Source organism: Thamnophis elegans, chromosome 8 (assembly GCF_009769535.1).
Source record: "Thamnophis elegans isolate rThaEle1 chromosome 8, rThaEle1.pri, whole genome shotgun sequence".
Classification (NCBI taxonomy): Eukaryota; Metazoa; Chordata; class Lepidosauria; order Squamata; family Colubridae; genus Thamnophis; species Thamnophis elegans.
The window spans coordinates 54,456,198-54,472,552 of NC_045548.1; the positions used below are offsets into that span (position 1 = coordinate 54,456,198).

The 16,355-nt window shown below is 37.8% G+C and overlaps 2 protein-coding genes across 4 annotated transcripts in view; one reads left to right on the forward strand and one right to left on the reverse strand.

Annotated features, from left to right (window-relative positions):
- Positions 1–723: 723 nt before the first annotated feature.
- On the reverse strand, positions 724–14,092 carry MTERF3 (mitochondrial transcription termination factor 3). 3 transcript variants are annotated; one of them, XM_032222658.1, is made up of 8 exons: positions 13,817–14,092; positions 10,151–10,478; positions 8,129–8,281; positions 6,864–7,053; positions 4,005–4,152; positions 3,134–3,205; positions 1,621–1,782; positions 724–1,190 (listed from the first exon to the last, which is right to left on the reverse strand). In XM_032222658.1, exons 2-8 carry the CDS (start codon positions 10,461–10,463, stop codon positions 996–998), a joined length of 1,233 nt encoding a protein of 410 aa, XP_032078549.1. In that variant the 5' UTR covers positions 10,464–10,478; positions 13,817–14,092; the 3' UTR covers positions 724–995. The 3 variants fall into 3 exon arrangements, with proteins under 3 accessions (XP_032078549.1, XP_032078550.1, XP_032078551.1); XM_032222659.1 differs by having other exon boundaries at positions 13,693–14,092; XM_032222660.1 differs by having other exon boundaries at positions 8,129–8,284; positions 10,154–10,478; positions 13,817–14,091.
- Positions 14,093–14,169: 77 nt separating this feature from the next.
- The window catches only part of PTDSS1 (phosphatidylserine synthase 1), a 42,028-nt gene continuing 39,842 nt past the window's right edge, over positions 14,170–16,355 (forward strand). Inside the window, exon 1 of the mRNA XM_032222657.1 lies at positions 14,170–14,452. Coding sequence (XP_032078548.1) covers positions 14,274–14,452 — 179 coding nt within the window. The 5' untranslated portion in view covers positions 14,170–14,273. The remainder of the gene's footprint in view (positions 14,453–16,355) is intronic.

Here is a 16,355-nt window from a genome sequence, read left to right on the forward strand (position 1 = left end):
GAGAATATCTCACTTATATTCATTGCAAAGAAGAACTCTCATTAATCATCAAGTAATCCTTTTTCCCCCTTAAAAAGTTTCTGTGGTAAGGGGTGGAATATGCCAAAAAAGTATGCAATTGTAGAATGCAGTCATGCAAAACATAGACATGGGATGAATACAGCCTCTAAAATGGATGAAAAAAAGACTTTTTGTTTGAGGTGATTTATAATTATTATAGTTACACAGTAAATTTAATAGGGAAATTTTAATTTGTCTCGAATGTAACCTGTACTGGCAACTTCTCCTTCTTCCACCTCTTTTTCTTCCTCCACGTCTTCCCAGGTAATAACTTCTCCTTCCTCCACCTATTCCCAGTTTAATCTTCCATAACTCCACTGCATCTGATGAAGTAAGCTGTACCTCACATTTATGTCAGTCTGAAAAGATGCTACCAGACTTCTCTATTACAGTAAATATTGATTTATTCACTGTGGAATAAATCTAAAACCAGATATTGTTAGGTAAACATTACATCTAAGTCATTGGTAGGAAACCCTAGTGGCTGTCCACATGATAGCAATAGCAATAGCAGTTAGACTTATATACCGCTTCATAGGGCTTTCAGCCCTCTCTAAGCGGTTTAAAGAGTCAGCATATCGCCCCCACAGTCTGGGTCCTCATTTCACCCACCTCGGAAGGATGGAAGGCTGAGTCAACCTTGAGCCGGTGAGATTAGAACCGCTGAACTGCAGATAACAGTCAGCTGAAGTGGTCTGCCGCACTGCACCCTAACCACTGCGCCACCTCGGCTTAATCATCCTTATTTTTGGTTTATGATGTTTGGTTTTCTTATTTAACATTTATCAGCACACTTGGATACATAAAAATCATACCTTATTTCTAAATTTGTTTGCATATTTAGAAGTCATTTTATTTATTGACAAAGTTTTGTCAAAATTTGCAGATAGAAGACATACTACCAGATGTGTTTATATTTTTTAAACAGTTCTTCTTTACAGCGTTTTCAAAAACTTTTCAAAGTCTGTTACTTCTACTTTAGCAACTTCAGTGCAAAACACATCATCTGGCAAGGCTATCAATTTTTCCAAGGAGATGTAGCTTGGTTGCTCCGGATCATATTGGGCCCTTCCCAGGAACGTAAGAAATAGATGTCTTTCTTTGATTCGTAATAACTTTGTATTAAAAATCTAAAATAGAAAAAAAATGAAATGTATCTTTTTTTGGAAACAAGTGATACTGAAATCAGTGGCTTACCTTTTTGAGCAAATATGGCATTGAACAGCAGGTCATTAAAACTAGTGACATGTGCAAATAATTTTCCTAAATATGGACAATTTCACTTATGCTTTAAAATACATTAATCAATATCTTTACATCTTGTGAATTGGGTGAGCCTATTTCTTGGTAGTTTTTATGCTGACTGAGTGTTTTTGGCTGCTATGCTATTTTATGTTATTTCTTCTGTTTTTACTGTTTTTATTGTTTTTAATTGTTAACCACCCAGAGATATATGAGATGGTGATCATATAAATTTTATGTCTACAATCTGCATGAGTTCTGCTTAAACTACTTTACACATTTTGTGCTCCACTAGTAATTACATTTCAAGATTCTTACCTGAGGAAAATGTACCATAAGTTTGTGGGGAATGCCCATTACATTATGCACATAATCAAAAATCTGTGTTAACTTCTTTTTGCCCATACTTAGGTTTTTAGGAACTATGTGTGCAATATGGCGGATTTCATTCTTACTAAATCCAAGTTCTTCCTCATACACCTGAAAAAGAGAGTGATTGCTATGAATCAATTTTAAAATTTGAAAGATGTCAGAGAAACATATGACATTGGGACAATATTTTCAGGAAAAAAATGAAGCATTTTTTATTTTTTTTTAAAAAAAGATTACATGTTCAACACAGTTCTGTGGATTGGCCAAAATAAAACAAATTGCAATATCTTTCCGAAATCCTTGTGTGCTTTGTATTCTCAGTATCTTTAGAATACTGAAACAGAAAATAAAGTCCAAGCTTTGAACAGACACACGTTAACTACTGTTATTGAGCATTCAAATTTTTTTCCTAACATTAATTGATTGCACTTGAATATTGTATAAAGATAACTCTGCTGGAGTTTATAACAGCACACAACTTAGTATACAAAGAACTACCTCACACTAGTTTTTCATCGTATTTCTGTATTTATAAAGAACTTAACGGAACATATTAGTTTCAAAGTCACAGGGCTTGTGCAAAACACTTTACATGTACTAGGGCAGGGGCCCTCAAGCTTTTTAAACGGGGCCAATTCACGGTCGCTCAGGGGGCCACACTGGCTGGATGGGTGTGGCTAGTTGCTCATGTGATGGTGGGCGTGACTAGGTCATGTGATTAGGTGGACATGGCCAATTTAAGAGTCCATTGAACAAAGCACACAAATTAAACTTTAATTTGTTTTGCTCCTGTGGGTGTTTTATTTGCTTTTGTTTGCATGTTACTCTTGGTTGCCTTTTCTTTTTACTAGATCTTTTTTTCAGTTGTTTAGTGGTCCACTTCAGGAAACTCAGTTTTGCAGCAATTCTTCTCAGCCCCAAGGAATTTGAGAAATCTCTCTCTGTCTCTCTCTCTCTTTATCTCCTGGACGCAGGGGAGGTGACAAACAGGCTGTTTTCACTTGTTTTTTGACCTCTTGGGGTGTCTGTGCACCCTGCTCCTCCAGAAGCCTTTTACAGGCCAAAAACAAGTAAAAACAGCTTGGTTTTGGGCTAAAACCAGACTGTTTTCGCTCATTTTTGGCCTGTTGGTTCATCTGTACACCCCGCTTTTCACCCTTCCCACCTCCAGAATGTCTCTGCAGGCCAAAATTGTTGGCCTTACCTTACAGATCCAGCCCGCAGGGCTTGCAAAGTTAAGTCCTGTGTTCGCCAGATTAATGGCTTTGGCGGGTCACATGCAGCCTGCGGGCCGTAGTTTGAGGACCCATATACTAGGGTATTATTTCTATTATATGTTATAAGTATAATGTAGAACTGGAACATGCGAAAATTGGTCCAGTTGCTATCCTGCATGACTCTTAACAACTTGTATGTGTTGAAATAATTTTACAATAATTGCTAAAAGAAGGAGACTTACTGCAAGATTTTCTTCGATTGGTTCAAGATTGCCAGTTAGCAATCTTGGAAGACGGGTTACCAAATTTCTAGTCTACATTCAAAAAGAAATAAAAATGTATTAAATAATATACATTTAGGGTAAAATAAACATTTGTATTTTGTTGGCAGAGTATAGAGACAACATGATTCTAGTTGAAAAAAATATGGACGTATATAGTATATCAAAATCACATTGGAAGACTATTTACTTTAATATATTGGCAGTTTCCATACACATGTAATTTTAAAAGCAAGCAGTGATATATTTTCTATTTTTGCTTATGCTTCTGTTTAGAGTGCCAGCCATATTCATGGGAAGCTATTGTGCCTCAGGTATGGAATTACAGACACACATTTTCTTATTTGGGTGTTATGGTTATGTAAGGAAAAAAATCTACCAAATATACAACTCAGAGTGAATAATATAGGAATGCATTTTATAACATAGGTAAAATCTTAACAGGATTTCAGGTTCAACAATTTATATACATATGTTGAACATCATGACTCAATTACTTCAATTTCTATGGCAATGGGGTTTTTTTGTCTAACCTATAACAACACTATATATATTCTTTTCAAAAAAACTGGGTATAATGGCTGTTCTCTGCCCTCTAGGTAAATGTCTATCTAATAGGAAATTTTAAATTCTTGTAATGAAAAAGAGTCTTACTATCTGTTTATGATTTTTGATGATTTTTTTCCATTATATTTTCACATACCGTGGGCAAATATATACTGTAATCAAAATAGAAATTATCAATATCTCTCCAGTTGTTGCTGAATTCCAAATAAATGGAATGCTACAGAGTGTTCATTTCAATATAAAGTTAAAGAAAAGCAAAAGGTACCTTTCTTGGATTTAGTCCAAGTACATTTTGGAAGAAACCCAATCTATCATCCAGATTTTCCACAGAAAGGAGGAGTAAACATGGATCCCTTAAAACCATTTGTGTAACTGCTTCTTTGGGAAATTTTTTTGATATTAGATAGTCGACCCTGGAAAATAGGGAAATACATTCATTTATAATTAAATAAAGCAAAGTGGCAACCATTTATCTAAATGACCACATCCCTGGCATTATCTATCAAAGTAGCAGATATTTCAATAATATTAACAAGTAAAGCAGCTAAAATGAAGGGTGAAAAAGTCTTCACTAAAGCCAAATACCACAATTCCCAATTAATGAGAATAAAACCATAATGTAAAAATGTTAAAGAATTAGTTAACAATTTCCAACTACATTTAAATAAAAGTTCTGTCAATACTAGCTGAGTTTTGCGATATGATCTTAATATCCCATATGGTTTACACTAAAATAAGCATGCAAAAATATATGTTTGCAACTGAATGCAAATACATTATGATTTTAAGGAATAGCTCTTAGTGAACTTAAATGGCATGTTTAAATAAATCAAGAAACGTTGTCAAACAGTGACTCTAAAGATTTACATTCTTTCTCTGCCCAAAAGACATAACCATGGAAAAAGTGCTGGGAATTCATTTTGGACATTCATTGTTCTTCTAGCCTATTTCTTAAAACAGAAGCCTTAATACTATTCAGTTCATGAAAACCTGTTTGCGGGGGAGGCAGGCTTTCTGGACAGAAGGTCAATTGTGAATCTCAGAAAGCATTGAGGGTAAACTGGCCAAACTGACTTGGATAAACATTTCCACTGTAATGTTGTAGCTACAAAAGGACAGTGAAAAAGAATTTACTTGAAAAGGATCCCAAAATTAACATGTTCTTGGCATTGCCAACTGACCCATAAAGAACCAACTGTAATGTTCTTGTCTTTTTGTTTTAATTAACCTCCCCCAAATGTAGGTAGCATATTCTCCAAATATTACACAGAAACAATCTACAGGTTTTTCCTGCTCAGCAAAATTTGGAAGATGGGGAGAAGGAAGATTATATAAGGGAATCGTTATTTATTTTATTTCCTTCCATTCTCCCACTTTGTAAAACTATGTTAAAAGAGTCTTATAAACTTTTATTCCATTTCTGAATCTACCATTTCACCAGAACCTGCTTTAATAGTATTCACAATTTGATTTCATTCAGATATAACAGAAATCATGTTTTTAGCAACTGCAGTGATGCTTAATCTCTTCTGTGTGCTACAATGGAGAAAAAAAGTTTTCCTTTGATTTTAACATTCTCTTGTGATGCTGAGAAATCTGGAAAATTATGTTTTTAATTATGTATTCTTTGCACACTAGCAAGTGATTTAGGGCTTACAGTCATAATTCAGCAGCATCTGAGGTGACTGTAAATTTCTACGATGGGTGCCTACACTGCTATATAAAGTCCTCTGGAAACTTAAAAGATACTGGTTTTGCACTTGAATCGATTTAAAATCCAAGTTATTTTTATATCCTCCATTAATAAAATGCATAAAGATTGTAGTGTGAAGTTAAGCTTCTAGAAAGTGTTTCAATTTCTCTATCACCAACAGCCAACCAGCATTGTAGCCTTATTAAGAATTCTCCATCTTCAATAGGATGTTATGGCACTCCTACTTCAGACTCTATGTTTTTAAAACATATTTTTCATATGTGCTGTTAGAGGTAATTTCCCTTGAGCAGGTTATCACAAAAAGACTGCATGAGGTTTACAGAATGCCTTAGTTGATCATAAATATAACTTTTAGCAAAACTTACATGTTTGATTTTCTTACAATTTTGATCTTCAAGAATGTTATTGTATACTAAAACTCTTTTCAAGCCATTTTAATTATATTATACTCAAGATGTAATTGCTAAAATATTTCCTCTGTTGATAAAAGGTTATTTTCCCTTCAACCAGAATATATGATTAATGATAAGCCTTTAAAGAAAATGGCAAGTAAAATGAATTTAATCTCTAATCAACCCACTGTTATTTTTTATTTCTATCTACTGACAAGGAATTTTAATTTTCCCCATAATGATAAACACATGTCTGTGTTTAGTCAAGTCTCCAAAATCGAATTCTGTTTACTGAAAATAAACAAAAAACCCTTTTCCCCCAACTTTAGGAAAAGCTCCACGAAAATTCAATGCATGCATTTTATTTGACTCTATTTGGGAAGGAATTGTGTGTAATAATGAACAGAACTTGGCATTTTTTCTAAATAGCAGCTGCTGTACTTGTTTAAGCCATTCAGTTGACATTACAATTAGCCTTTATTGAGCAACCACAATTAGGACTGGCGACTTGGTTATTAAGTGAATTGGTTGCTAAGTGAAACCATGATTGTGGTTCATGATCTTACATCAGCCTCCCCTTGCTTTACAGACCTGTGAAGGTTGTAAATGTGAGGTTGGTCACAAAATTACTTTCTCATCACTACTGCAGCTGTGAATGGTTGCTAAATGAGGCAGTTGCTAAATGAGGATTATTGGTATGTTCAATTTGTGACTGGAAAAACTTTGGTCACAAAATCCATTTGTAAAATAGCAAGTTTAGTAACCTACCAACCTAAAAGACTATACTCTTATATGAATCATGTACTGACTTCATGTACACCTCCTTTTCTCATCAGCTTTTATTCTTCATGCCAGCAGTGCTGTTTAGAAATTCTTAGCTCCTGTTACCATACCGAACCTACTATTCTAAAGTGGTGTCACTGGAGCAAACAAGAAATTCAAGGGATTCCAACTCAATGCAGGTTTAAATATCTGAGGTTTGATGGATGAGGGAGTTGGAATGCTCAGATATCCTTACCTTGTGTTTAGATCTTCCACTTCTTCGTTGAGAATATAAGGATTTTTAGTGAGAAATGGCCCAAATTGTGTATCTTCCAAACCAATATCATTAAGAAATAGAAGGATTTTTTTAATGTCAGTTTCAAAATCGAGTTTTACAAGAAGCTGGCCTGCATTTGGAAGTTTTTCCACCATGGACAAGTTGACTCCTGCAGGAAATTCAAAAACTGATTACATAGCCATTCAGTGAAAATAAATATTTGTCCTGCAGCATGTCTAGTTTTGTACATGCAAACAGTAAAAACTATGCGTTCTACTTTAGATATAAATATTATAAATATCATACTTGGAACAGCCCCACTGAAATCAATCAGCTTTAAGGTACAGTCACGTTGACACCAACAGGTTTATTCTAAGTCTGATCATGTCTGAATTCACCCCTGATGTTTAACAATTTTGAGTTCCACTGCATAATCATTCATTTATAGTCATTTTTAATGTGATTGAGTAAACATAGATAGCAACTCTAAATAATTAAGGATTGTGGTAGAAAGAGCTCAAGGCTCATTGATTTCTATCATTCTGGTAAAATCAGCTCCATTCTCTAAAGGTCTAAGAATATAGATTACTGGCACCAAATAATTTAATATGATATATGATATTGATATCATATTAAATATGATATTTAATATGAATAGGAGCAGAGATGGCACAGTGGTGCAGGCTACTTCAGCTGACTGCTAGCTGCAATTCAGCAGTTCAAATCTCATGAGTTCAAGGTTGACTCAGCCTTCCATCTTTCCGAGGTGGGTAAAATGAGGATCCATATTGTTGGGGGCAATAGGCTGACTATGTAAACCGTTTAGAGAGGGCTATAAACGCACTATGAAGCGGCATATAAGTCTAAGTGGAATTGCAATGATACAGATACAGAAATTTTAATATATTGATTGTAAGGGTAATATGCAATACTGTATACATCCTGAAGTACATATAGATAAATAATATATCTAAAGAAGTTGTTTTCCAAATTCTTCATGAATTTCTTGGATTTAAGAACCCTTCTATCAGAAAGAAATTGTGCAAAAGAAAATGGTTTCTGCCCTCAATTACATTTCTGCAATATATACCATCAATCTACCATTTTATGATAAAAATATGATATATTCTGCAAACATGAATGTGTTGCATATTAAAAAACACGACGGGCTGTTATATAGTAAAAATGGTTATCACAGAGTTCCAACATATCACAAAGTGATTAGCAAGTGGAGCTATTCTTACCTAGAAGCACCAATTTGCGCAATGTTTCCGAATGGTCAACGTAATCTCTAAGTGAGAAAGATTCTAACGGAGGTGGTGGTGCAGCTTTGATTTGAAGAGACTCGTCTTCTGAAATTTTCTCCAAGGGAGATATAGGCAAGTCATCGTCCAAATCTTAAGTTCATTAAAGTGAAAAAACAACTGAAGTTAAGGAAGTGATAGAATATCAAACACAATAATGGCTTTTATATAGTGAATAGAGCTGAGCTATCTTAGCTACTGATAAATAACCCTAATGAGAATTCTTTTATTATTCTGGATTAAACTGATTATTATTCCTTCAATTTCATTACAGTATTTGTTTTCAAAATATAGGGGAAGAGAGATTCTGCTTTTTAAATAGTCTATTGAAGACTATTATTTTTTTAAAATGAGAAACCCAAAAACAATATGACTGTTTAGGAATCCCCCCTCTGCACCCCCCCCCCCAAGTTTTTATTAGATAATTCTGTTCTTATGGCATCCAATGAAACCTGAAGCAAATCTGGTGCAATTTAGTGTCTCAAAGATTCCCAATAGTTTTTGCCATTTTGCTATAGATGATTTGCAGTATATCTGTCCAACTCAACTATATTTCCCCATCTTTTTAGCTAGGTTGATTTTATAACATTGTGTTTATATTATTAAGTTTTATACAGTTTTATCTTTCAATATTGTAAGCCACCGACAGTTACCACGTGGCAAGATGGGTAGGTAATAAATTTTATAAATAAATCAATGAATAAATAATTTACCAATTATTTACATAAAAATGGTAGTGCGTACAATAATCTGCACTCATGCCTAATCTCTAACAAAATAATAAATTTTGGTTTGATTGAGTCTCCACATTTTTTAATAAAAATTTATTGGCCACCCATCTTACCAAAGGGCAATGCTGGGTGGCTTACAATCATATATACACACATACGCACGCATGCACAGACACACACACCTCCAAATGTGTGGCTCTGAAGAAGAAAATTATAACTCATTTCTGAAAGTTATAACCCTAGAAAACATTCTACAAATTTGCTTTTACAACCAGCAGTGTCACAAGTTTTACACTTGCATATTTGCTCCTACAAACACAGACAGACAGACATGTTAGATTCCCACACACTGTATTAAACTATTAACTGTCTGGGATTACACAACACAATAAAATCAAACAAGCCATATTATACCTTAGGTTAAAGAATGAACCCAATTAGAAATTTAGATTTTGATTGGAAATTTAGCATAATTATATTAAATCCATATTTATAGCTGCACAAGCAATATTAAATCATTGCTAATTTAGATAAAATAGTATACTATGGCTTACTCAAGGCTGAGATCAGACATTTCTAATTACACTGCATAAAGAGAGGGGGGAAAAGGTGTTTTTGCAATGAACCCAGATAGCTTTGAAGCTGAGGGTAATTCATATATTGAATATTTTATTACTCTACAAATCAAGGAGTTTTGCATGAAGGCCACACATGATTTGGACAAGAATGCTTAGGCTAGATGGGCATGCCTTAGCAGGAGGGGGACAGTGAAGACCAGGTGGGCCGGTGGAGTATAAGACAGCCAAAAGGGCAGATATACGAAAGGAGATAAGGACTGGGGTCCATTGGGTCCCTAACCTTGCTGAGGTTTAGGACAGGGAAGGACCAATCCAGGAGTAGCTTGGATCAGAGTAGGTCTTTACCTAACACTTGGTGGGATTTGGTTAACAATGACAAGGGGGAATTCTGTCACTAAGTAATGTGTCAAGTGATTACTTACTTTTCCAGTCTCGTTTGCTGTTATTACCTGGGTACTACTTGTGTAAGATTCACCCTCAACTCTGCCAAATAATTTTCTCAGGCTCAGTTAAAAGGTGTGATTTAAATATAGCAGACAATAAATTCGAAACAATTTTTTCAGAGAAGGCAGAGGAAATAAAATTGAAAACTTTTAGACGTAGTGCTGCGATGGATCATGTTCAACATCATATAAATGTAATTTGTTACTTACCCCGAAGGAATTCTTCGGTATCTAAAGCAGGTACTATCTCAGGTTTTGGCTTGTCAATGAGAGAAAGTGCAGTCTGATGGGGTTCAGTACTTGAGCTGCAGAAGTGTCTGTGATTCTCCAGATGCAAAGTTCTGAAATTCTTTAACAGCATGTGGCGGTAATATCCATAAGGGCAAAGGCGCTGCAACTTTGATGATTCAAGAAAACATGTCCACATTTTTACTGATTGCTTTCTCAGCTCTGCACTCTTTGTAATATTGTATGCATTTAATAAAGAGCAGCATCTGGAAACCTGTCGAGTCCACAAAGGCATCTTACTGATTAAGATCTGCAAGAAAAGACCAAATGAACATTTACATTCATTTGTTGGACAGAATAATGCTGGTTTGCAGTGACGATGTAGGAGACGGCCAGGCTGAGCTTGAGGGAGGGGTCAAACAACTCATCAGTTCTGATCCCTTCACGCCCACAAGAGATCTACATTCAGCCCATTTTGAATTCTTTTGACTCTTATCTACCACAAATTTTCTTTGACCTTTAGTAGTTCAGATTCTTGTATAGAACATACAATAAGCCATTCATTTGAACTGCCTGAATTTCTGTTTTCCTGTGCTTGACAACTGTTATTATGTTAAGGATAGGAAACCTTGAAAGCCCTCAAAACCTGGTTTTGCCATGGAGTATGGAGATCCCATGGAACTGGGGAGCCTGTCAAAAGACTGGTGTAAATTTAGACTGCACTCTTCATTGTTTTTTTTCCATATTATACCTTTTTAACTATTTTTCATTGATTTTTAATAGTTGAATTGATTGTTTAGCTTTTGTTTTAATTTTCTTTTTTTATTAAAAGCTTTAAAAAGGTTTTACAAATATTTACCCCCCTCCCCCTCCCAAACCTCCCTCACCCCCAACCTCCCCCTCCAACCTCCCCCCCTTTTGTTTTAATTTTCTTTGCCACTCAGATTCACATGCTAGTGAGATGGACAGGTATAAAAGTTCAGTCACCAACCAATCAAAGGGTGGATTTGATTTAAATCAAGTCAATTTAAATACGATTTAAATCACTAGTAAAAAGGCTTGATTTAAATCAACTCGATTTAAATCATTATTTTTGAAGAGCAACTGACATCTTTCTCCCGCAGTAGCTCCTCCTCTGGCCTGCTGTTGACTCACCGACAGTCCCAATATTGCAGAATATACAGCCTCATGCTACACAACTACATTCCATTTCATGCTGAATAAACTAAATTATTAATGTATCTTAAATAGAGAACTATCTTTAGATAGATTTTTTATTCCAAAAGCATTTTATTAAAATAAATTTGATTTAAAAAATCCGATTTAAATAAAAAAAGTCCGATTTAAATTTAAAAAATTTAAAGTAATCCATTCCTAAAGTAGGGTTTTTTTTGCCTCCCTCCCCTCCCCAAGAAAAGATTGCTATATCCTCAGCCTACATGACTGAAATAGCATTATATATCAGGGATGAGATCTCTGTAAGGTTCTAGCTGCTGCGTGGAGAAAAAATTTCTCCTTACAGTTAATATACTGGCAGAACCAAAATTAGATAAAATCTGCAACACAGTTCAGTAGTTATACAGTCATCCTTTTTCTCTGTTGTCTCAATTTTATAGACAACATGAAGTACAGGAGGGTCTACAATCTGTGGCCCTTCAGAGTTTCTGGACTAAATTTCGCATCATCCATCACAAAAACGCAGCATCCCAAATGAGAGAAAATAGCAGTGGGTGTCTAGTTAAAATGCATTAACAATACTATAGTCCTTGACTAAGAGCCACAATTGAGCCCAAAATTTCTGTTGCTAAGCAAGCCATTTGCTAAGTGAATTTTGCCCCATTTTACGACCTTTCTTGCCACAGTTAAGGGAATAACTGCAGTTGTTAAGTTAGTAACACCGTTGTAAAGTGAATCTGGCTTTTCCATTGACTGTGCTTGTCAGAAGGTTGCAAAATATGATCACATGACTCCAGAACACCGAGACCATCATAAAACATGAGTCAGTTGTCAAGCATCTGAATTTTAATCACATGACCATGGGGATGCTACAGTAGTCATAAGTGTGAAAAGCGGTCATAAGTCACTTTTTTAGTGCCGCTGTAAATTTAAAGAGTCACTTCAAATAACCTAAATGAACAGTTGTAAGTCGAGAACTATCTGTACTATATTTACTCCAACATCGGTCGCCTTTAGGTGATGGCCAGATCAGAGTGTCCTCGACAGGACACTCCAGGAACGGCAAGGGGATCCCTTATGAGCCTCCTCAATAACGACTTGTGGAAGAGTCGTCCGCTCCTCTGCTCGCAATAGAATACCTTATGCCACCAGGCTTGAAATTTTGGCCTTAGACAACTTAGAACTACGCCGCCTTCGGTCTGACCTAAGCATAGTACATAAAATTATCTGCTACAATTTCCTACCTGACAATGGCTACTTCAACTTCAACCACAACAATACAGTAGCACACGATAGATACAAACTTAAGGTAAACCGCTCAAAACTTGAAAATACGACTTCAGCAACAGAGTGATCAATGCCTGGAATGCGTTACCTGACTCTGTGGTTTCTTCCCCAAACTCCCAACACTTTAACTTTAGACTGTCTACTGTCGACCTCACCCCATTCCTAAGAAGTCTGTATGGGGCCTGCATAAGCGCACCAATGTGCCTACCGTCCCTGTCCTACTGTCCTCATTTATTTGTATCCATTTCATGTATTCAAAATCATGTTTATACTTATATGTGTTAACTAATCAAGGGACGAGCTGGCTCAGTGGCTAAGACTCTGAGCTTGTCGATCAGAAAGGGCGGTGGTTCGAATCCCTAGCGCCGTGTAATGGAGTGAGATCCCGTTACTTGTCCCAGCTTCTGCCAACCTAGCAGTTCGAAAGAATGTAAAAAACGCAAGTAGAAAAATAGGGATCACTTTGATGGGAAGGTAACAGCGTTCTGTGCGCCTTTGGTGTTGGGTCATGCCAGCCACATGACCATGGAGACATCTTTGGGCAGTGCTGGCTCTTCGACTTTGAAACAGAGATGACCACCACCCCCTAGAGTTGGGAACAAACAGTGGTGGGTTGCAGATGGTCCGCTCTCATACGGGCATACCGGTGCCTGCCTGGAGCACCAGGTACCGTTTTGGTACAGTGCTCCGGAGGGCCCACCCACCCGCCCATCGTCCTTATCTGTCTTTAAACTCTTCAGCGCTTCAGCGCACACGCACGGCGCCACTGTGATGTTCCGCCGAGTAGCTGGAGTGTTGCGGAGGCGTTGCTGGAGGGTAGGACGCATGCGTGCGCTGCACGCGTTCATGTGCAGGATGCCAGATCCTGTAACCAGTTGCAACCAGTATGGTTGCAACGGGATCCAGAACCCACCACTGGACTAGCACATCTATGCAAGGGGAACCTTTACCTTTATGTTATCGAATACATGCTTGACTGACTGACTGACTGACTGACTAACTAACAAACAAATAATAAATAAATAATAAATAAATGCATGCATACGTGCATACATACATACCAAACATCGGTGACGCCCAGATCAGAGCCTCCCCAAAACGACTTGTAGTAAATTCCACAGAGCACAGAAACCCAGGGGGCTGACTTACTTCCGAGGAAGGACCCACCAGAAGCGACGAACTCACCCAGCTGCACTCCGGACCAGGGAAAGCTGCAGCTCTCGATCCCGGGAGGGTTTTTTTTTTCCCGTCCTTCGAGGATCCGCTGCTCGGAGCTGCGCCTGAAGGAAGAAGAGGGAGTGAAGGGGTGGACTCCAACGCCTGCCCGGCTGCAGAGAAGCCCTCCTCGCCTTCACGAAGGTCGCCTTCCCCGGCACGCAAGGGCGCCCCTCCTGACGCAAAGAGCGGGAGGCCAGGCCCCGAGCAGCTCTTCCTCGTGGCGGCGGCGGCGGCGGCGGCGGCGGGCTACGTCTAAAGCGCCGCGCCGCCCCTTCTCACATCCCGGCTACGTCTCCTCGCTGCCCGCGGCCGCGCCTCCTTCTGCTTTCCCATCCCTTTCGTTGAGCCGCGAGGGTTGGGAGCGGCGGGAGTGGTGGGCCCGCTGTCGCCGCCGAGGAGGAGGAGGAGGGAAGGCGCTGCCACCATGGCGTCGTATATGGGGAGTCGCACTTTGAGCAAGGACGATGTGAACTATCGGATGCACTTCCGCATGATCAACGAGCAGCAAGTGGAGGACATCACCCTGGAGTTCTTCTACCGGCCCCACACCATCACCCTGCTCAGCTTCACCATCCTCAGCCTCATGGCCTTCGCCTTCACCAGGTACCGGCGGGACCGGAGCGATCCGTTCAGGGGCGCGGGGCGCGGTAGCAGCCCGGCTGACGTGCGAGGACTACCCGCCCGCAGAGACCATCGGCTCTGCCACAGGATGGGCGACCCGAAACCGGGGCAACTTTGTGGCAGGGTGTTTTTTTTTGGCGGGGGGTGCGGGTGGCAGTCCGGCTTGGATGCTGGAGATGGACCGTATGTGTGCAAGTGCTTTGCACCGGTCCGCTGCCGTGGGGAGCATCGTCCTGTAACATTACGGGGTTGCAGCTTTCCGAATATATTTATTTAATGTAGAGTTTCCTAACGCGTGGTCCCAGGAACCCTGGGGAATCCCCCTAATATCCTCTCAGGGGTCTGCAAAATCAAATTTATTTGCCATCTTCTGAAGAAATTTGCAAAAAAATAATAATTAAAATAAGGTCTTTTCAGTTTTTTTTAAAAAAAATAGTTGAAAAATACAGGTAGCTTTCGTGAAAAAAAATATTAATTCATATTTAATGAGTTTACATTGTTGCTTTTACACAATTCATGAAATAAATGTTTCATGAATGTGTCACTTTTAATTTTGAATATGGTAAATATTGATAAAGATAATGTATACGAGCAAAAGCTCTTTGAGGGTCCTCCATAATTTTTAAAAGTGGGAAGGTGAAAGCAAAAAGTTTCAAAGAAACACCTTGTTTCAGCCTTGCAGAAGTGATGCACTTTAGATCTGGCTAATGCAGTTTAGGAGATTGACCACCCTGTATTAGTTGTATTGATTTTCATCAAAGAAGGGTGAACCAGAAGTAAAAACTGAAGTGCTTTCTCTAAAAACACCTTCCTGAATAAGTAGTATCTTTGTTAATGTTTATAGGCCTTAGATTCTTTAGCAAGAACTGTACGTCAAACAATATTTGGATATCCATTTACTTCAGAATAAAGAGACACAGATTTATGCTTTGCCATTTTTTTGTGGGAAGTCAAGATGTGTATATTTAATTTCTGTGACTCATTCTACTGGCAAACAAGAAGAATGAGAAGTTCTGTTCTCTCTAGTGACCTAGATAGGGTGGAGCTATCAAGATGTTTTAGAAATGATAATAACTAAAATCAATGGGGAGAGATAATAAAGGGAGTTTGGAAGAGAGAAATGAGAAAGAAAATGAGTGAATGCAATCTGACATCGAGGCCTAGTTGGTTAATATATATCGCTCAGATAATATTGTAAGATAAAAAAAATTATTAAAGAAAGAGCTGTCTAGAATTTCTTTTCCTACTCTTTTCTTATTAACAATTTCTGTTAACAATTAGCTTTTCCTGGGTTCATAAAGACATTTTTGTTTTAAAAGTCTTGACAACACCAGTTTCCAGATGTGGTGGAACAGTTCTTCTGGGAAAATGTACCTGATAGCAACTCTTGTTCCCATTTTGGTTGCCAGTAATGTTAAAATTTCATCTTCCAAAAGTTTTGTCTGCTGCGGATGTAATCATTTGGTGCAATATCCTTGTTGTGATGACATAAATTTATAGTGGTAACTGTCAACTATTGATCAATAACCTTAATCCATTTGGAGGGGGAAAGTATGAGGAAGCTAAAATAAAGATAACCTCACTATTGGTGGAAAAAAAGGAACAAGTTAGCTAACAGCATCCAACAAACTTATTGGTCAGTTTTCCTGTAATTATGCACACAAATAGATCTCTTGCAATTCAATGCACTTGCTGAATTAATTCTTATTCTTTGGTATTTTAATTTTCCTGCCAAGATAGCAGTTTCAAAGCATGCAAATGCAAATAGATAAATAGGTACCACTTTGGTGCGAAGGTAACAGTGTTCCATGTGCCTTCAGTTGTATAGTTATGCTGGCCGCATGATCGGACAACACTAGCTCCCTCAACTAGGAAATGGAGATGA